The 22,707-nt window shown below is 39.4% G+C and overlaps 1 protein-coding gene across 1 annotated transcript in view; it reads left to right on the top strand.

The window, feature by feature from the left end:
- atr (ATR checkpoint kinase) overlaps positions 1-22,070 on the top strand; it is a 77,293-nt gene extending 55,223 nt beyond the window's left edge. The window contains exons 37-47 of the mRNA XM_080185943.1: positions 541-638; positions 731-969; positions 4,727-4,861; positions 8,002-8,202; positions 10,209-10,352; positions 12,113-12,263; positions 15,111-15,267; positions 15,726-15,879; positions 18,603-18,754; positions 18,884-18,989; positions 20,597-22,070. Of these exons, the coding sequence (XP_080042069.1) occupies positions 541-638; positions 731-969; positions 4,727-4,861; positions 8,002-8,202; positions 10,209-10,352; positions 12,113-12,263; positions 15,111-15,267; positions 15,726-15,879; positions 18,603-18,754; positions 18,884-18,989; positions 20,597-20,770 (1,711 nt within the window). The 3' untranslated portion in view covers positions 20,771-22,070. The remainder of the gene's footprint in view (positions 1-540; positions 639-730; positions 970-4,726; positions 4,862-8,001; positions 8,203-10,208; positions 10,353-12,112; positions 12,264-15,110; positions 15,268-15,725; positions 15,880-18,602; positions 18,755-18,883; positions 18,990-20,596) is intronic.
- The last annotated feature ends 637 nt before the right edge of the window (positions 22,071-22,707 follow it).

The following is a 22,707-nucleotide window of genomic DNA, read 5'->3' as shown; positions in this document are numbered from 1 at the left end:
CACAACAAAATCCTATAAACAACAATGAGACATTGAACTGTTAATCTGCCTTGATGTTCTGAGTTGATCTGTGAATATTGGCAATGATACTTGGGAAGAGCTCCCTGCTGCTGCAGTACCAGAGCTTCATTGTGCTCATCTGAGAGGGCAAACTATTTATCTGGGCACTTGCGCATTCTGTGCTTTGTTCCTGGAGTGAGGCTTGTGCTTATGAACTTTTAATTCGATGAGAGTGCGACCGACTGAAGGGTAACAAACGCTTCCCCAAATATTGTGAAATTGTTAGTGTCTGTTCACTAAGCCAAGTTACATGTTTCTCAACTGAATCTCATATTTGTTCAACAAAATGAATGTACAGACTGTCAAGGTCATAATATAGATTGTGTTTTCATTTGATTTTGCACATTAACTCAGCACAGGGCATAGATTTGTGTCAATAATATGCAAAGATTGAGAGCAAACGGAGTGAATTATTGTATGAAAGCGTTTATTCAATAACATTTCATAATGCAAAATATATCTTTAAAAATTAACTGACAGTTCACTGCAGTTTGGAAATCAGTTCATCTACCAGTCTATGCCCAGAATGTTATCACTGTGGCTTGATTATGGAGCAAAAGCCTACGAATTGGAAAAAGGTAAGAGTACTTTAATTGACGTGTAGCTTTGTGCCTTTTTAAAGCAAATGTCTTAATTTTTAGAGCAGTTTGAACAAGTGTTTTCTGTCCAGCACCAGGGCGGACTGCTGATCGTATTGCCATGAGGACAGACCTCGAAAAGATTAACAAGGTGATAGAAGATCACACTAATCACCTGGCTCCCTACCAGTTTCTGACAGCATTTTCACAACTGATTTCACGAATATGTCATTTTCATGATGATGTATTTGCTCGTCTGAAGGGCATTATTGTCAAGGTTTTCCTGGCTTATCCCCAGCAGGCCATGTGGATGATGACAGCTGTCTGCAAGGTAATTAGATGATAGTACTTTAAATGAATCATTTAATATTCAGAATCAGAGTGGCGAGAATGTAGGATTCATTACCACATGGAATGGTTCACTTAAAATAGCATAGATGCATTTAAGAGGAATCTGGAAACGTACACACCACTTTGACTTGGAACTATTTTCCGTTCCTTCCCTGTCACTGTGTATAAGATCTGAAACTCCCTTTCTAACTACACTGTGAGTATATCTGCATCACGTTGATTGCTTCAAAGTGCTAGCTGATCACCAGCTGCTTAAGGGAAGTTGGGGATGGGCAATAAATGCTAGCCTTGCCAGTGATGCTCACATCCTATGAAAGAATAAAATAAAATGTGGGGTCAGAGGAAGTAAAGTGTGGAAATGCTTGTGTGAAGCATTATTATCAGCAGAGATGATTGGCTAACTGGCCTTTGTCTGTGTTTTAAAATTCCATGTAATGCAGAAAGTGTTCTTCAATGTCTAAAAATTAATAAGAGGAAGTACAGAAAAGCAGCTTGGACTTGAAATTGGTATATCAACAGGGATGGATACTGAGGGAAGTAACAGAGGAAACTGCGGAGGCACTGGCCACAATATTCTTATCTTCCTTAGAGGGTTCTTGGGGGCTACAGACAGTGTGACATGAATCCAAGATCCCGGTTGAGGCCATCCTCATGTGCAGAACTTGCCTATCAATTTCTGTTCAGCGATTCTGCGTTATCGTGTGTTGTGAAGGCTGCCTTGGAGAACGCTTCTCTGAAGATCAGAGGTCTGGCCAAGGACTGGAGCATTACAAATTTATACTTTTGTTCTGAAAGGGGTACAAGGATAAATCCAGCAACTACAGGCCTATCAGTTTAACTTTGATAGTGGGAAAGCTTTTAAAGATAATCTGGAATAAAATTGACAGCCACTTGAACAAGCATGGATTAATTCAGGAAAGCCAGCACGGATTTGTTAAAGGCAAACCATGTTTAACTAACTTAATTGAGTTTTTTGTTGAGATAACAACAAGAGTTGATGAGGGTAATGTATCTGGACTTCAAAAAGACCTTTGATAAAGTTCCACATTACAGGGTTGTCAGCAAAGTTAAAACTAAAGTGAAATAAAAGGGATAGTGGCAGCATGAGTTTGAAGTTGGCAGAATGACAGGAAACAGAAAGTGATGGTGAACTGTCTTGTCGGGCAGAGCGAGGATATTTACTGGAGTTCCCTAAGGATCAATAGGACTACTGCTTTTCTTCAAATGTATTAATGATCTAGACATGGGTGTATAGGGTATGATTTCAAAGTTTGCAGATTACACAAAATTTGGAAGTATAGTGAACTGTGATGAGGATAGTAATAGATTTCAAGGGTACAACATGTAGATAGACTGGTTGAATGAATGGCTGTGTGACAGATGAATTTTAATGCAGAGGAGAATGACATGATACGGTTTGGTAAAATGTACGCGGCTAGATAATATAAACTAAAGGAGTTACAGGAAGAGAGAAACCTGAGGATGTGTGTGCACAAGGTGACAGGGCAGGTTGAGAAAGTAGTTTAAAAAGGCCTGCAGGAATCCAGGGCTTTATAAATTGGGGCATTTCATACAAAAGCAAAGAAGTTATGAAGAACCTTTATAACACACTGATTGTGGCCCTAACTGGTGTATTGTGTACAATTCTGAGCACAATGTAGGAAGGATGTGAATGAAGGCAATAGGGAGCGTGCAGTAAAGATTTAGGAGAATGGTTCCAGTGATGAACAATTTCAATTACATGAATAGATTGGAGAAGCTGGGGTTTGTTCTCCTTGGAGAAGAGAAGGTTGAGAGGAGATTTGAGCCCAAAGATGTGTGGGTTAGGTGGATTGGCTATGCTAAATTGACCCTAGTGTCAGGGGAATGGCAGGGTAAATCTGTCGGGTTATGGGAAGAGGGCCTGGGTGGAATTGTGGTCGGTGCAGACTCAATGGGCTGAATGGCCTCCTGCACTGTAGGGATTCTATGATTGAGACTTATGACGGAATGCAGAAAGAGGAACTAAAGTGAAACCATTCCTGTGGCAGGAGGGTCACTAATAAAAGCTGAATGACAAAAGAACCAATGGCTATTTGAGGAAAGTGCAGTAAGAAGTCTCACAAGACAAGATTAAAGTCCAACAGGCGTATTTGGTAGCATGAGCTTTCGGAGCATTGCCCCTTCATCAGGTGAGTGAAGAGTTCAGTTCACAAACAAGGCATATATAGACACAAACTCAATTACAAGACAATGGTTGGAATGCGAGTCTTTACAGGTGCAGACAATGTGAGTGGAGAGAGGGTTAAGCACAGGTTAAAGAGATATGAATTGTCTCCAGTCAGGAAAGTTAGTGAGATTTTGCAAGCCTAGGCAAGTCGTGGGGGTTACAGATAGTGTGACATGAATTCAAGATCCCGGTTGAGGCCATCCTCATGTGCAGAACTTGGCTATCAGTTTTTGCTGAGCGATTCTGCATTATTGTGTGTCGTGAAGGCTGCCTTGGAGAATGCTTCTCTGACGATCAGAGACCAAATGCCCTTGACTGCTGAAGTGTTCCCTGACAGGAAGGGAATGCTCCTACCTGGTGATTGATGAGCGGTGTCCATTCATCCATTGTTGTAGCGTCTGCATAGTCTCGCCAATGTACCATGTCTTGGGACATCCTTTCCTGCAGTGTGTCAGGTAGACAATGTTGACCGAGTCACAAGGACATGTTCTGTGTACCTGGTGGATGGTGCTCTGATGTGAGATGATGGCATCTGTGTCGATGATCTGGCATGTCTTGCAGAGGTTGCTGTGGTCACTATTCTGAAGACTGGGTAGTTTGCTGCGTACGATGGTCTGTTTGACATTGCGTGGTTGTTTGAAGGCAAGTAGCCACTTACATTGTCTTCACCTGTAAAGACTTGATTACTTGTTAAGACTCACAAACCATAGAGTTTGTGTCTATATATGCCTGTTTGTGAACCGAACTCTTCACTCAACTGATGAAGGGACAACACTCCGAAAACTCATGCTGCCAAACAAACCTGTTGGACTTTAACCTGGTGTTGTGAGACTACTTACTGTGCCTACCTCAGTCCAACACCAGCAACTCCATTGAGAGGAGTGGAACAAGTGGCTTGGATCTGGAATTCAATGCCTGAGGTTGCGGTGGAGCAGATTCAGTTATGGCTTTCAGTAGGGAATTAGAGCAGTACTTGAAGAAAAAGATTTGCAGAACTATGGGGAAAGGGCTGGGAAATGGGACTCAATATCAATGATGTGCTCTTGCTGATGGTCCACAGGGACGACACAAACAGAATGATCTCCCTTTGTGCTGCTCTGTAATCACCCTATAATTCTGTGAATTTAGCAACACTTCAATTCCCAGATGCTTGCTTAACTAGATAAAGTAACATCGTTCACATATTTTGCAAGAAAGTCTTGGTAATGAAATTAATGTTTAAGGTTTAACTTTCCTTTAACTTTCTACTTTGAGGGATCCTGTCAGATGACATCAGAAAGGATTTGATTTGACCATCTTTATAAATAGACTTAACTTACTGCAAGTAGCATTTAAAAAAATTAACAGCTCCTAATATTGTGTGTTTTTGGATTTAAACAATTTTACTGTGGTGCTGTATTGAGTAAACAAAGCCACTCTCTGCATAAAAAGCAAATGTAAGATGAAAACCTAATTCCACTTTCGTCTCCATGGTGCAAATGAAATAAACATTGTATGTTACATGACAAACATTCATTGTCTTTTGCAGTCATCTTATGCAACTCGAGTTACGAGGTGCAAGGAGATCCTTCAGAAGGCCATTACTGATAAGAGCTGTTTAGGCAAGTTCATAGGAGATGCCACTCGCCTCACGGAAAAGTTGCTGGAACTGTGCAACAAAACGGTACATGCCTTAATATTTTGTTAAAAATCACGTATATGTTTTATTTCCAAATGTGTTGTCCTGTCAAAAGGGTATCAAGTTATCACATTGACCAATCTTAAAATAATTATCGCCAATCTTTCTTCAGATTTGTGAGTAAAAGTGCTCTATTCATTTCAGCAAGTGTGCTTGTTAAAGGGGAAGGGGATTGTATACAGGATCACAATCATTTTTCTTTTTCATCCACTCATAACCCTACCCCCCCCATTAAAAAGCCTCAGTTTATAATGTTTTGTGTCACCTTTATGAGGTGGTTTCAATTCAATTTAATTTGATTTTCCATTTTGAGCCTCGGTACACGTGAGAAGATCTCTCGACACCAAGAGTGTGGCTTCATTAAGCTGTTTGGGAGGCACATGGGCCAATGTGCAAAGGACCTGAGCTGTATTGTGCTCCAGTCTCAATTGCTCATGTTGTCGATCTCAGAGGAGCAGCTTTATGGTGAAGGATTATTTTAAGAACTGATCCACTTGGGGATATAGATCAGATTTAAATAGAAAATATCTCTGACAACAATAACTAAAGATACTTAAAAGAATCTTAGCTAAAATAAAAGTAAAATGTAGCAGATGCTGGAATCTGAAACAAAAGCAGAGAAAGCTGGGAAAACTGAGCTGCATAGGGAGAGAAAATAGAGTTAACATTTTGAGCATGAATGACATTTCAGAAATAAAGAGAGGGAAAAATGTCATATACTGTATGAGAAGGAATAGAACATCTGGTACAGTGATTAGTGGGAGCTGGTAGAGATTGCAACAAAAATGTAGGAAAACTTTAAGAACAAGTGACAGATGGCGCAGTGGAGAGGGAAGATTTTTGCATTGGAGCAAAATATGTTTGGGACATTAAAAGTCATTAAGATAGAGGAGAAAGGTCACCGTCTAAAGTTGTTGAATTCAGTGCCTAATCAGAAGACGAGGTGCTGCTCTTCCAATTTGCGTGGAGTTTCACTGGAGCATTGCAGTAAACAAAGGAAGGCCATGTGGGCATGACAGCAAGATGCTGAGTTGAAAAGGCAAGCAATAGGAAGTTTGGGATCATGCAGGCTGAACGAAGCTGTTCTGCAAAGCGGTCACCCAGTCTGCATTTAGCCTCCCGATATAAAGGTCATCGCATTGGAAAATAAAGGAGACCAAATTGAAGGAGGTGCAATTTAAATGTTGATTCACCTGAAAGGAGTACTTGGTGCCTTGAACAGTGAGGAGGTAAAGGGGCCGGTATTGCAAGGAATGGTGCTCTAGGAAGGGAACAAGGAGTTGGACGTGATAAAGGAGTGGATCAGGATGTCACGGGTGACAAATGCCTCAGTGCTTCAATAAGATACACCCTTGTCAGGATAAAAGACAAGAATCACAAATCAGGATTATAATCTCAAGGCAACAAATTCAGGATTAACAGTGAACTCTCAGCGTTTCACTAAAGCCTCTTCACTTCTGCCATGTTGTCGTCCCGAACCCCCGGCAACAATAAGCCTAGGCCCTGGTGGGTGGCAAGCTCTTGACACATCCGGCCGCCTCCAACTCTGCTCAACAAACATTGAGGACAAGACAATGTAATACCAGTGGTTGAAGTCTTCAACCAATTCGAAGCCTCAAAGACTGGGTACAGTGTGTTTCATTAAACTCGAGACACCTAGTGCTTAAATCGAGAGTGTGAAAGCTTGGCAGGCAATTCTCAGATTCAGTTGAGAATTCATTCCCAGTATGCTTAGCGAGATTCTGCACACGGAAACTCCTTCTCTGACCCCACCTCCCCAAGTCAACCAGGATGCACGACTTGCAACGGGATTTCCAAAGACTGAAATTGAGCCTGGACTGAGGAAACTGCCTTCTGATCTAATAGGATTCTTCTCTCTTCTTCATCCATTTGGATATCTTGCAGTTCATCAAGATAAGCACCAGATATCTGTGCTGGGGAGGAACCAAGATAGTCATCCACACCTTCAGTCATAATGGAAGCCAGCAGTCCTATGCCAACGCATCACCAAAGCAAAGCTTCACTCACCCAGTGAAACTGCCACTGTGAACTGAGCCCCAATTTGGCTGTCTCCCACACTCCGATCAAACAAGGATCTTCTTGGCTTAACTCGGCTCTCCTTTGCCAAAATTAACTTGAATCTTCCAGAATCATAGCATAGATTATTCACATCAGGATCAAAAAATTATGGATTGTACATTAGGACTGAAAATGGATTAAGAGATGAGAAGCACCAGAACTTGCGAAAACACAGCCGCTCCTACTCTTACATCACGTGACCCCCACCCCCACCAAGTTCCATTTCACTTGAGACCACCCTCTAAGCTGCATCTGATGTCAGTTTTATATTTAATTCATATTGGTCTATATTATCTAGAGGACTATAATAGAAGGGGATAGAAGCCATTCTTCAGCTATACGAAGCCCTGGTCAGACCACACCTGGAGTACTGTGAATAGATCTGAACACCATACCTTAGGAAGGAAAAGATAGCCTTGAAGAGAGTAGCATTGATTTTATAAAATGACATGGTCACGAAGGGTTAAATTATAAGGAGAGATTTTAGAACTTACAGGGTTAAGAGATGAGTTCATCAAAGGTTTCAAGATGTTCAAGGGATTAGATGGAAACTATCTCTGCAAGTTGAGGAGTTTAGAGCTAGGAAGTCTGTCAAAATATTAGACCAAGACATCATAGGAGTGAAACTAGGAAGTGTTTCTTCCTACAAAGTTAGAAGATTAGAACTGTTTTCTACAAATGGCAATTGATACTAGATCAGTTGTTAATTATAAACATGAATTGATAGATTTTTGTTAGACAGTTACCAAATAATATGGGGAAAGGCAGTTAGTTCCATGTGTTTGGACTGCAGATCAGCCATGTTTTCACTGAATGCCAGAATGGATTCAGGTCGAGGAGGATTAAATGGCCTACTCCTGTGCCTATGTTCTAAATTTTAATCTTTAACATTTAATATTGTTTGTTGACATTGTAACTTCTAAATTTGCTCAAGTTAGAACTTTTTTACTGAGTGATTAAAAGGTTCACATTTTTAAGGTCACACAATGTTCAAGACTGTGAAAACAATTTTTTTATCCTCTCTTAACCAATGTTTCTGTTTGTAGGTGGACGGAAATACCACAACTTTGAGCATGAGCGTTCACTTCAAATTGCTGAAACGGCTGGTGGAAGAGCCTGCATTCAGTGAAATCCTCATTCCTTTGCAATCCGTGATGACTCCCACTCTGCCATCTACTGCAGGCACTCATGCGAACCATGACCCTTTCCCTGGTCACTGGGCCTACATTGCTGGTTTTGATGACATGGTAACGTGTCAAATTATGATTATATTTTATTTGCTGTAGTTTCGCAATGTTAGCCCTCATACTGACTGTATTTATTGCTCCAGCATGCCAAAAAGCTGCACAGGTATGTCTGTATTTCAACAAACTTATTGCAATCCCAGATTCTCTCTGAAAAGTTATATCATCTCCGTCGCTTATTGTTGCTGTTTGATGTCACTGGTGCCTTGCACATTCTTGAAAAATAGCTGTTTCACACATTTGTCCTTTTTAAGCCTTTCATTTGAGAGCAGTTGGTAAAGTAGACCATTCTCATCTATATTAAAAGCATCTTTTACTTGTAAACATATAATACAATGCTCAATTTGACAGAAATGTCAGTTGTAGTGTTTGTGACAATGTTGGCTTTACTGTCATTCATTGAAAACCCATTTCATCTCTTCAAGTTGTGAAGCCCGTCGTTGCCATCTGTAAACTTGTGCAGATCTCAAGGTTTGAGATTAAGTTGTTTTTCACAAAAGCAAAGCGTTGTTTGTTTTCCTTTCCATTTGAGTGTGACTATCAGCTATGGAAATTGTAATGCTTCTTGAGCCTAAAATTAATTTTACATTGAGTCTCATCTTTCAGCCATATAATCACAAGCTGACATGGTGGCAGTTGCTACATTTTTCACTTTCCCACGTCTCTCTTCTGTTATGGTTGCTATGATGTTGGTGCAAACTCTTGATTGGATTGGGTGCATTCTACAACTAGGATCCGATTGGGAAATAAGTCTCATATGTGCTCTACATCAATTAAGTAGCACTAATCTTTCTTGCAGTAACCTCCACAAAATATTATTTTCTCCTGGCAGCATGACACTGCATATACTAACCTTTGGCTTGGTTTTTCTGCTCATAAAGTAAGGCAGGAAGTGTAGCCAAAACATAATTGATCTATCAAGATTTTTTATTGTAAACATGTAAAAGGAGACTATGACTACCACTTCTGCACTTGGAATTTACTTTCCAGGCCCCTCTTAGTACAACTATCTTCAAAAATGTCTTCAATGCTTTTCTCTTCAATGTCTGCGCCACTTCTCCGGATTTTTCTGTCTTCTGGCTTTATTCCCACACTGGCACATCTTCCATTTCAGCTCACGAGCTAGAAGAATTAATGGAAGCTTAGTTAAATATGATATGTAAATGCAAGTTATTGTGATAAATTGAATTCAACAACAAAATCACATTTACATACTACGTTTAACCAAATTAAAATTTCCCTGGGCGCTTTGGAGAGATGTAACCAGATTTTAAAAAATACCAAACAAAAAAGGAATCTGAATAAAAAAGGAATCTGAACAACAACTGATATTGAGGCATCGCAGAAGATGCTAAAAGATTCATAAAAATGATATCAGAACGAGTGTATATATTTATCAGGAAAGGGTGATTAGCCTGGAACACTTTTCTCTAGAAAAGTAAAAGCTCAGGATAAGCTAATAGAGATCTTTACTATTATGAATGGGTATGATAAGATATTTTCTGATTTTAGGGGATAGCCAGCAAAACAAAAAATCCGTTAAGAGAACTCAGAAGAACCTGTTTAACCAAATGTGGATTTTGCTACCAAAGTAGTAGTTGAGACAAATAGTGTTGTTATGTTTAAAAGGCAGCTAGATAAACACAGGAAGGAGGGAGAAACAGAAGGTAATGTCGAAGGGTAGATGAAACGTGCTGGGAGGAGGCTTGTATTGAGGATAAACACCAGCATAGAACTGTTGGGCCAAATTATCTATTCCTATGCTGTAGACTTTCTGTAAATCTCTGTAAATGTTGGGAAAAGTGTCCATAATATTTGTTCAAGAGGGGGGATTGGGTGGGTCTTTAGAACCTACAACCTCAGAAATCTATCAAAACTTTGGTAGCTGAAAGTTTTTCATGTAACAACATTTGATGTACAGTGACTCCATTGTATTATATTACTTGTTTTATGAACTTTTGGAATTTTAATACAGTGCATCCAGATGTTTTCGTCTTCCTTTGTGTCAGGTGGAGATTTTAGCCTCACTTCAGAAGCCAAAGAAAATCAACCTGAAGGGTTCGGATGGAAAATCCTATATCATGATGTGTAAACCCAAAGATGACTTGAGGAAGGATTGTCGACTCATGGAATTTAACTCATTAATTAATAAGGTGTAGTATTTGAAAAGCTGACATGGTCATTCGAAAGTTGAAATAAGTTGTATGTTTAAATTAATGCACAGATTTTACAATTTCTATGAGATTCCATAGAATCACATAGAAGCCCTACAGTGCAGAAGGAGGCCATTTTGCCCATCAGATCTGCACTGACCACAAACCCACCCAGGCCTCCCATAACCCCACACATTTACCTTGTTAATCCCCCTGACACTAGTGTCAATTTAGCATGGCCAATCAACCTAACCTGCACATGTTTGGAGTGTGGGAGGAAACTGGAGCACCCGGAGGAGACCCACGCAGACATGGGAGAATGTGCAGACTCCACACAGGCAGTGACCCGAGGTGGGAATTGAACTCGGGTCCCTGGTGCTGTGAGGCAGCAGGGCTAACCCCTCTGCCATCTCAATGCCACCGTGCTGCCCCAAATGGAATATGGAAGTTATGTTAAGTGTTCAGACGATAAATTATATCTCCATGCAGTGTTTAGCAAATTCTTTATATGGATAGTACGTGAGCTCTGGAGCTATTCAAATAAAATGGGCTAACCCTTATTTTTTGTGAATTACTGTGTGTTTACCAATGGGGATGTGGTTTGTAGTTTGGGCATGTAATACACTGAATTTTGTAACATACATAGCTTTTTTTCAAATGATACCCATGTTCTGTGTAAGTTGGTTTATGTAAACCCAAAAGCCTTCAAAATCTTCCATATTTACATAAATAAATTGCCTGCTTCCCTACCCCGGCTTGCTGCTTAGATCTTACTTGGGATTAGCTGAAGGTGTTAACTGTTGAATGTAACTGGTCAGGGTTATAATGTTAGGTCAATTTGCTAGGGCTTTGTTATGTTATCTTGGGTGGGATGGTTAAAGGAGAGACTGTTTTCTTGGACAGCTTATTAATTTTTGGTTAATTCCTGGAAATTTAATAAAATGGGCTGAGCACATGGAAGAGTAAACTGCACATGGACCAAACTACTGTATTGTATACTGTTTTCCATAGGTTTACGCACTGGTATCCTCAAGGTCATCAGATTCTGTATTTGTTAACTTTCAAGTATGTTACTTCTGCTGCTGTGTATGAATTTACTTTTAAAAGTATGCTCTCCATATGTTTGGCACTGTTTTCCTTTAGTTCAGTTGTTGAGTTGACAGTCACCAGGAGTACTGAGTAGTTCAACAGAGGCCCTGACACAGCAAAGTTGAAAATTGCTACCTTTGATTTTGAAACTGCTGCAGTCTATGGTTTCAATAGTAGCAGGCTGAACGACTATGGTCTTTTTTCTCTTCTATTCTTTCACAGATGTGTGTGTCGCTGGCAAGGCCAGCATTTGTTGCTCATCCCTAATTCCCCTTGAACTGACTGGCTTGCTAGGTCATTTCAGGGGATGGTTAAGAGTCAACCACATTGGTGTGGGCTTGGAGTCACATGTAATCAGGTCAAGTAAAGGTGGCAGATTTCCTTTCCTAAACGACATTAGTGAATTGGATGGGTTTTTACAGCAACTGATGAGAGTTGGCAGGGTCATCATTACTGAGGCTAGATTTTAATTCCAGGCTTTATTCATGATTAAATTCCACCATCTACCTTGGTGGGATTTGAACCCATATCCCCAGACCATTAGCCTGGGTTTCAGGATTACTTTTGCAGTGAAATGATCTGTCATCTTCTTTGTTGAATCTTATAATAACTATATTATTGTTTGTATTTCATTGATTAATGAGCTTTCTGGGCATTTTGATGTTTGACAGTGTTTAAGAAAAGATGCAGAGTCTCGCAGGAGAGAGCTTCACATCAGAACGTATGCAGTCATTCCTCTGAATGAAGAATGTGGTCTGGTTGAGTGGGTTAACAACACTGCTGGCTTAAGACACATTCTGAATAAGCTGTACAAAGAGAAAGGCAAGGATTGTACATAAAATCACTGCATGTTGTTGAAGTTTCAATAAATAGAAACTGTTATCGTTGATAAATTGTAATCCAAATGTGCTATGATACTTGGAGAATACAATATACACATTACAAATTATATGCTTTGTATATTAAGATTAGTTTTACTACAAAGGGCAATTTAGTGGCAATTTAAACTACATAGTAGAATTTTAAAGGGGGGAACAGGAATTCAGTTAAAAATAACGTTTTGAAATTTATGTAACGTGGCACGGCCAGTATTTGTTGCCCATCCCTAATTACCCTTGAACTGAGTGGCCAGCTAGACCATTTCAGAAGGTAGGAGTTAACTGCATTACTGTTGATCTAGAGTCATATGTTGGCCAGATCAGGTAAGGATGGTAGATATCCTTTCCTAAAGGGCATTAGTGAACCAAATGATCTTTTATGACCAGATTCCTGATTTGATTAATTTGCTTCAAATTCTATCAGCTGCTGTGATTTGAACCTGTGTCCCCCAGAGCATTAGCCTGGCTCTCTGTATTACCAGCCCAGTGACATTAGCACTATGCCATCGTCTCTCCAAACATATGGTGGCATCCTTGGCTTGAAAACAGAGGCACAGAGTACAAAAATGCTGAATTTCTATAAAATACTGGCACCAACCAGAGTGTTGTGTCTAGTTATGAGCATCACACTTTAGGAAAGATGTCAAGACTTCAGAGTGTTGAGAATGGCACTTCAATTAAGGAGAGAGAGAGAGAGAATCTAGGTCTCCTTAGAACACGAATGAAGATTTAATAGAGATGTTCAAAATCATGAATAACTTTGCTGGAGTAAGTAAGGAGAAACTATTGTCAGTGACATTAGAGCCATTAATTTGGACGTGGATTTAAGATAATTAGAAAAACAATGAGTGCCAGGAAGAAAGTTGTTTTATGGAGTTTGCTTTCCCTGATTGGTAATGCCCTGCCTGAAAAGCTGGAATAAGCTGTTTCAACAATAATTTTCAAAAGGGAGTGGGATGAATACTTGAAGGGGAAAAGTTTGCATGGGTATGGGAAAAGACAGGATAGGGGGGCTAATTGAATAGCTTCTTGAATGAACTAGCACAGGCATGATGAACTGATTTGCTTTTGCAGTGTATTATCATTCTATGAATCTATATGGTTGGTGTGTAATTATGTGTCTAATGTGTTTGATTGTCAACCTATCTCTTTTATACACATCTTTTTCAGAATTGTGACTACATTTTGTTTAACATTATCTGTATTACCATCACAGTATATTATGTTAAATGAACCAAACCTATCATGTTGTCTCCATTCTCAGTGTTCAGTTCCAAAATCTACTTTTTTAACCAGCCCTCCTTTCTTTTCCACACTCTGTTAAATTACAGACTAGCTTTAACCAGTGTTGTCAACCGTGCCAACAAAACCAGTTGTGATTTGTTGTCCTGAAGATTGCTGCCTTGGTCAGAAATTGAAGAATGCGGTTTAGGACAAGGTTTGGAAGGAGTGGGAGAATATCATAGCTTAAGTATCAGCTCAGGGCATGAATCTTCCAGAGGAAAATGATCACATAATTGCAACTCCTGCCATTGGGTGACATCAATTCCTATTTATATCATAGAATCTCTACAGTGCAGAAGGAGGCCAATCAGCCCATCGAGTCTGCATCAACAACAATCCCAACCAGGCCCTATCCTTGCAGCCCCTGATCTGTTCCCCGTAAACCCAAGTATTTACCCCAATAATCCCCCTAACCTGCACATCATGGGACATTAAGGGGCAATTTCGCATGGCCAATCCACCTAACCTGAACATCTTTGGACTGCGGGAGGAAACCAGAGCACCCGGAGGAAACCCACACTGGGAGGATGTGCAAATTCTACACAGTCACACAAGGCTGGAACTGAAGCTGTGTCCCAGGCACTGTGGGGCAGCAATGCTAACCACTGTGTAGACTTGTATATGTGTAGACTTAACTTCTTTCAAAAGGTGAGGATTATACTTGCATCTGATCATCTGTCAGTGCAAAACTGTGGAATTGAAAGATTTTGAATTACTTAATATTTTTCACCACTGGTCTCCCCTTGATTTCACATTCGCTTTCCGACAACTTGCTCTGCAGAGTTCTGACAGTGTAGTTCTATGATCTGCTGGTTAAGCGGATGAATCAATGCCAATACCAGTCTTTCCCTCACCATTCCTTTCCTGTCCTTCACCTGCCTTAATTGACTGAACTATTTGACTGAAAAACTGAAGCATGCATGGAAATGTGACGTCACCCTGACAGGTTAATCTAGTTTTTAATTAGTTAAACATCAATTTTAAGACAATTTCAGTGATCATATTCAACAATGTTCCTAACAATAACTAAACATTACTGAGGCATATTTGATTCTCGGGGCTTGACAAGGGTAGATGCTGAGAGGTCATTTTGCCCTATTGGAGAGTCTAGAACCAAAGGGCTTAATCTCAGAGTAAGGAGCTGCCCATTTAAAACAAAAATAAGTAAGAATTTCTTCACTCAGAGGGAAGTGAATCTGTGGAATTCTTTACCACAGAGGGTGGGTTATTAGATCGATAGACAGAGTTTTGATCAGTAAGGGAATCGAGGGATATGGAGATAAGGGCGAAAGTGGAGTTGAGAATGATCATTTCACATCAGTCATGATCTCATTGAATGGCAGAGCAGATTCATTCGGCTAAATGATCTACTTTTACTCCTATGTCTTATGGTCTTAAATATCTCTTCAAATATAATGCTAACCTCATTAAAGTACAAATGCTGAACATTGGATTTAGGTTTGATTTTGCTCCTGGTATGGTAAGTTTTATTTGTGGTTTGTTACAGGAGTTTACATGATTGGTAAAGAGTTGCGTCAGTGCATGCTGCCTAAGCAAGCACCTTTGGAGGAAAAATTATCTGTCTTTCAACAGCAACTTTTGCCACGTCACCCTGCTGTCTTTCATGAATGGTTCCTTCGGACTTTTCCTGATCCAACTTCATGGTCAGTTCCTAAATACAATGTTAAGGGTTTCAGGTTATTTGTTTAGCAATGTTTTACCCCCGTTTCTAGTGCATTTGGGGCAGTAGATAGGTTTGGGTTGATAAAGGGGAATAGGCATATAGTGTGAACATCATTTGGTTACTATCGAAGTCTGAGTAATTGTTAGCTTATATTTAAGAGTCAATCACGATAAAGGCAAAGGTTAAGACAGCAAGGCTAAGGTCATAAACAATTGATTAACTACTGTATGTTTTCAGTGAGAGTGATGGGATAACTGCTCATTTGATTAGATAGCCACAAAAATGACTAATTCCCATTTAAATTATTAAGGCTATGAAGTTAATAATTAACATTTTTATGTTTTTAATTCTAACTTGTGCCATGTATATAGCTGACCATAATGCTTTCTAATAGCTGTGTTATTCTGAAACTTCAATCCTCTAATTGTTTCCAATCAGGTATAGCAGTCGATCAGCCTATTGTCGTTCTGTTGCTGTGATGTCAATGGTTGGCTACGTTCTGGGTTTAGGTGATCGCCATGGAGAAAACATCTTGTTTGATTCTTTAACAGGCGAATGTGTTCATGTGGACTTCAACTGTCTTTTCAATAAGGTAACTGATTATTTTCCAGTAAGCATATTCTAGTGAAAGCATACAGTGTACTTTATATCCCATTTCTAATGTTAAAAAGCTAAAGATTCTGTCACTGAGCAACTTTGCAGTTTTCTCAGCAAAATTTCAGTTTCAGGTATCGGTGACCCATGGGTGGGGTCAAGCTTACTAGTCTTTACTTCAATTTTTTTGCTATTGGTCTGGCTGAGAAAACTATACAAAAAATAACGCCCTGTTAATTGAAATGTAACTGGATTTTTAATGGTGTACGAAATTCAAAATTACTGCTGAGCTCGAATACTGAGAAGCTAACTGTATCTCGAATACCATAACACAACTTCCTAAATTTGTAAAAAAAATTAAGTTGTTGATACTTCAGCTTCTATCTTTATCCCTATATATCCAAATCTTTATTTCGCTATCTGTAAAATGATTGAAAATGAAGGATAATTAAGTGGATTTTTTTACCTTCTGGTTTGCTGACTGTGAGAATTCTTTGATGTGATTGGCCGGAAATTGCTGGAAATTTGGAAATCCCGTGGAAGTCCTGCCATCGACATAGGGAAAATCCACACCACAAAGCTCAGTAGATCTACAGTTAACCTACCTTTGAGGTGCATAGAGGCATTGTGGAATATTGTGGATGAGCGAGGGTTTAAAAAGGGTTTGAAAGGTTTTGACTTGGCTGTCCTTTCACTTAGTGCCGTTTTGGTGGATAAATTACACATTGAATTTTACTGGCATTGTTTAGCAATGTGTTTCTGCATTAGTAATGTCTCAAAATCTGATCTGGTAGAAATGTAGACAAGGGACTTAAGAAATGCAAAATAAATTAAGAGTAAAGCATGATTCTACCTGGCCTTTGTTCCATGATCAGCTGTCTGAATATCTGACTTGGCGTCCACTTTTTTGATAATGCTCCTATGACATGCTTTGAGATGTGTGTTTTACATTAAAGGTACTATAAATTTGCACAGTTTTGCTGTTGTTTAAAAAGTGATTGGCATGGATTTCACAGTCAGTGATGATGCTTGCTGCTGACCTCTCAGAAATTTGCATACAAAGATCTACTGATCTCTCTGGCACGGATTTCTCCTTTCTTGACATTACGTTGATTTGCCACACTTCCAGGAAATTTCCCAATTTCCAGCAAGGCGATGTAATCAAGCAAACTAAGCAGCCAATCGCATCAAAGAATTCTCTCAGTCCCCAAACCAAAAAGTTTAAAAAAAAAGTATTTGATTATCTTTCACAGCCAATCGCTTTACAGATGGCAAAATAAAGATTGGGACATATATATTTTGGATAAAGGTAGAAGCTGTAATATCATCAACTTAATTTCTTTTACAAATTTGGGAAGTTTTGTTACTAACAAGATGTTACTTTTTGTACAGTTTTCTCAGTGAGACCAATAGCATAAAAATTGAAGTTCACATCAATTGTAGTACTGGCTGGGCGATGGCCGAGTGGTATTATCACTGGACTATTAATGCAGAAACTCAGCTAACATTCTGGGGACTCGAGGTCAAATCTCACCACGGCAGATGGTGGAATTTGAATTCAATAAAAAAAATCTGCATTTAGGAATCTACTGATGACCATGAAACCGTTGCCAGAAAAGCCCATCTGATTCACTAATGTCCTTTAAGGAACGAAATCTGCCATCCTTACCCGGTGTGGCCGACATGTGATTCCATAGCCATAGCAATGTGGTTGACTCTCAACTGCCCTTGGACAACTCGAGAAGGGGAAATAAATGCTGGCCAGCCAGCAATGGCCATATCCCATGAATGAAGTTTTAAAAATTCAAGTCATTTCGGAAGATTTCCATCTGCGGGGACTTCAGCATATCCTATGGCGGATCAGTGAATTGCTTGCAACTTTTGGATTTCCACATTTAGCTGCACATGTGCAGGTGTCATAATTTCTGTCCATTTTATGGTTGATAATGATAGTTAATGCTGACAGTTCTGCTATCAATACAGCCGCAATATCTGAGATGCTGAAATCACGTGCAGCCCATTTCACAGTTGTGGCACATCTCTCCAAAGGATTTAGGGTGCTCTTGTCTAGAATGACACTCACAGCACTTTTCTACATAGTAAATTTCTGATATCTAAACCAGTTTCCCATTGTTGTTTTAAAGTGGATTGATTTACAAACCCTACATATTGCCTTTGTCTGTGCCACATTTTTTGAGTTATTAAATTGTTACGCTTAGTCAACTAAAACATCTCATTTATACCCGGCAATCTTTTGAGAAAATGAACACTATACCATAAAGAAACAAAGCTTGTGAATGTAGAACAGGGGATGCTGGAAAAACACAACAGCTCTGGAGGCATCTATAAGGAGAGAAACTGAGTTAACATTTTAAGTCTTTTGGCTCTTTGTCAGAACTGAAGAGACAGAGAACAAGATAGATATTAAAGTGGAGCTATGAGAGATTGGAACAAAAAGTAGTAGTTTTAAGAATAAAGGATGGCCTGGTGTGGGATGGGGAAGGGTGGAATACATGTATGGGATATTTGAAAAAAGGAGTTTAAAATGGAGGAGAATGGTTACAATCTAAAGCTGCTGAACTCAACTTTGAGTCTCAAGGGCTGTAACTTGCCCAACCGGAAGATGAGATGTTGCTCCTCCAGCTTGCGCCGGGGCTCACTGGAGCAATGCAGCAGCTTGTGAATGCTCTGTGGTTGAAAAGAATCTTCTCGCTTTCTTAGGGGGAGACTTTTGATGTTCCAGAAGTTGTCCCTTTCCGTCTAACCCATAATATGGTCCATGCCATGGGCCCAATGGGCACAGAAGGTTTGTTTCGCCGAGCCTGTGAAGTGACATTGAGGTTAATGCGTGATCAACGAGAACCTTTAATGAGGTAAAGCATCAGCTCTTAGATGAATTTAAGTGATAGTTCAAATTATTTCACATATACTTGCATTAGGTTTCATTATAAATATTGATTGTTTTAACTTTTAGTGTTTTGTTGCTGTCCTTACTGTCTTAGTGTTTTGAAAACCTTTCTGCATGACCCACTGGTGGAATGGAGCAAGCCAGTAAAAGGTAGTGCAAAAGTACAACCCAATGAAACTGGGGAGGTAATCAATGAAAAGGTCAGTGCAAAAATACTCTTAAGTTCTCACATTTTCCCCTTCTACTCGATCTCTGTCCCCGTCTTTCACACACATTTTTATCCAGTGCTCCTAACTGCAGAGAACTCCTTTTGTTCAGAAACAGGTAGCTGGCATTTGATTTAGATGTGTTGGAACATTTTTACAGTTTGGCTGATTATAGCAGATAGCACTCATGAAAAATTAGTTTGGATTATAGAATTGTAATCTACAAACTTGAGTCCACTGCCAACTTTCTTCCTCTTCTCCACTTCACTGATACAGCTATAGGACAACAATGAATGTACTTCTGTAGCACCTTTAAGAGAATAACTTAGCCCCAAATCACTTGACATGGGTGTTAACAAACAAAATTCGACACCTAGCTACATAAGGCGATATTTTCGACGATCATCAAGATAGGTTTTAAGAAATGGTTTAAAAGAATAAAGAGAGATTTAGGGAGGGAATTGCAGAACTCCTGATTCCCCAAAGCCTGTCTGCCATCTAAGAGGCACAAATCAGTGTGATGGAATACTCTCCACTTGCTTGGATGACTGCAGATCCTACAACACTGAAGAAACTCAACACCATCCAGCACAAGCAACCTCCTGAATTGGTACTCCTTCCGCAAACATTCACTCCCACCACCACCAAACAACAGTGGTTACAATGTGTGCCATCTATAGATGTACTGTTGGAACTCACCAAGATTCCATGAGCATCAGCTTCCAAACCCACAATCTAGAAGAACAAGAGCAGCAAATACTTGAGAAACCATCACCTGGAAATTCCCCTCCAAATCACTCACCATCCTGACTTAAAAATATATCACCATTCCTTCACTGTTGCTGGATAAAATCCTGGAGCTCCTTGTCTAATAACACTGGGGATCTATCTACTCTGCAGTGACAGCAACAGTTCAAGAAGGCAGCTTAGCACTACCTTCCTGAGGGCAGCTAAGGATTGGCAATAAATGCTGTCCTAACCAGCAACACCCACATCCCGGAAGCTAATTTAAAGAAAGATGTGATCTGATCAGAGTCTGCAAATGGTCTGCGTCAGTTTCAGATGTTTGTTAGAGAGAGATGGAGTTAATGGCTAAGGACCAGAACTTGTGGTGGGATTGAAGGCAATGGCTTCCAAATATTTAATCAGAGAAAATTTCTGTTCATCTAGTCCTGGACATCAGACTGTCTTGACACTTTACCAACACTGGAATGCTTGAAGTGAGCTGTGTGTTGTCAGCATACATGTGGAAATGGACACTTTATTTGTGAAGTCAAGGCTTGGCATGTGGATGAGAAATAGATGGGGGGCAGTCCTTTTCTCTAAGTATCTCTTGAAAATGTAAATTGTGGTAACGTGAGGTGACCTGAGTGGAGCTGTTTCCCTTTTACGACATAATGGAGCAAGTCGGTGGAAGATATTCCCTTTTCAAATGAAAGTAATCATCCTTTAGCTTAATGTGCATCAGTTATAGTTAGTGTAACCTGTCATTGGAAGAAGAGTGATTGTTGATTTTAAAATGTGGGTAAACCTCTGTTGAATTTAAAAATAAAACATCAGTGCCTTAACTTTTGAAGTTTTGATGTATTTACTTTTTTTAGGCCAAGACCCACGTTCAGGATATCGAAAAGCGACTACATGGAGTGATTAAGACGAGAAATAAGGTGAAGGGTTTACCTTTATCCATTGAAGGTCATGTTCACTACCTTATTCAAGAAGCAACAAATATAAACCTCCTATGTCAAATGTACCTGGGCTGGGCTCCATACATGTGAAAGAATTCACAAAAGGCTGGAAATCTGCTATGAGGAAGAAGCAAGAGACATAATTTATGGGGTAGCTGCGTGATTTGTGTCATCCTTTATGCTCTAAATCACTCGCCACATGTCGCTAATGTTTAGGAAACCAGTCATCACTTGTCGTCGTGATTTTTTTTGACAACTTATTTCAGGAACAGAACTGTACATTCTTGTCAAAGAGACTGCATCACAAAGATCAAAAGGATCTGGAATTTTCCTTCACTCCAGAAGGCTCAATAAAGGGCAAGCAGAGAGTTTTACTGACTTCTGATTGAGTGCAGTGCAACTCTAGGGAGCAAAGTAACTATTTTTTTCAAAAATACTGCGCTTGGAATCAAAGGCTTTCAAGGTAATTTGGAGGAGGAGGTAAGATTTAACTGGAGCAGGAAATCAGATTTATGGAAACCTGACAGTAGGAGTATGCATTAGAAAGCTGTTGATATAGTAAAACGTAACTTTAAAATTGTCAATGCTGAAAGAAAAACAACCTGAAAAAGAGACTGATAAACGATTCATTTGTCTTAATGTTATGTGAACAGAAGGAGAGGGACTCAAAGGACTGAACTTCAATCACCTCGTTGTGGCCAGAGACCATTGCATGCTGTCAGCATGTATCATATTAATGAATTTGTATTATAAATTGACTTGTATTGATGCTTTCGAGAAAGAAACGCACACATTGGCGACACAGACAATTCATTGGGAGCAATATGATTTGTTCTGTTAATCTACGATTACGTTATTGCATTAAGATTGAATAGAATCCAGTTTATAACAGGCAAAACTGTGTGGATTCTGAGTCACAGAGAGGTCCCCTTTCAACTGTACAAACCCCTCTGCATTTGATAGAGAGCAAAGACCTTTGCACGTCTACAAAATAAGTGAAATACAATCTTAAGTCAGATATGTAGAGAAATGATTCCAGATGATGGTTGATGCCGAATTCAAAGAGTGTTGAGTTAGTCGTTATTTTGATTTTTATTGTTCCCCATTGCGTACAGGTTCCACTGTTTCTAAGTTGGATGACCCAAACTCGTATTAATCAATGTGTATATCATTGTTTCTTCCAGCAATTTATAAGCATATGTTAAAAAAAATCAGCATTTGTTGAAGTTTACTTTTATGTTATGCAAGGTTGGTTATAAAAACATAACAACAGAAAATAGTTTTTGAAAATATTTTTGTACAGAACTGTACTATCTGAAATTTAGTGCTTTGCAGCAGATTTTTTATATTTTTTCATGTTCACAACCTTGATTTACACTCACGTGAAATAAAGCATTGAATAGATACTTATTGTGTTTCTATAGATGAGTGTTTTATCGTCTGATCAAATTCAGTAAGCAGCAGAATTGTAGTTTTTCCACTAACCAGTCACGAGTGCAAAAATATTGTTTGCCAGAAAGGAGTGTTGTTTAGCACCCTGAACCACACTGCACTGGATTGTTATACTAAGCCACAGCTGAATGTTGTTGTTCTCTCTAGATGAACTGACATGGCAAGTTTACAAAAATAAGAGAATGCTCCTCAATCATGGTTGGGCGCATACATTTTATAGAAACCCTGTAGCCAAAAAGATATTGTTTATTCTCATACTGGAGATTGGTCAGTTATTCCAAGTACAGGTGAAATATAGAAAAAGAATCCCCTCTCTGCTAAGATATTAGATATTTAGCACAGAAGGGTACATTTCACAAATGAAGTATATTTTATAAATGAACAACTTAAATCTATCTAGCATCTTCAAAATGAATGTCCCAAGCTGCTTCACTGGACCGATAGCAGACAAAGTCTGACAATATTTGGAGAAGTGTCAAGAGGTAGGTTTCAAAGAACATCTTAAAAGGAAGACAGGTTTAGGAAGAAAATTACAGAACTTAGGACCTTCATAAGTTCATAAGATGTAGGAGCAG

This window comes from Carcharhinus amblyrhynchos, chromosome 3 (assembly GCF_965287045.1).
Source record: "Carcharhinus amblyrhynchos chromosome 3, sCarAmb.v2.hapA, whole genome shotgun sequence".
NCBI lineage: Eukaryota > Metazoa > Chordata > Chondrichthyes > Carcharhiniformes > Carcharhinidae > Carcharhinus > Carcharhinus amblyrhynchos.
Note: the sequence above shows the minus strand (reverse complement) of the source record. Positions and strands in the feature narration are given on the sequence as shown.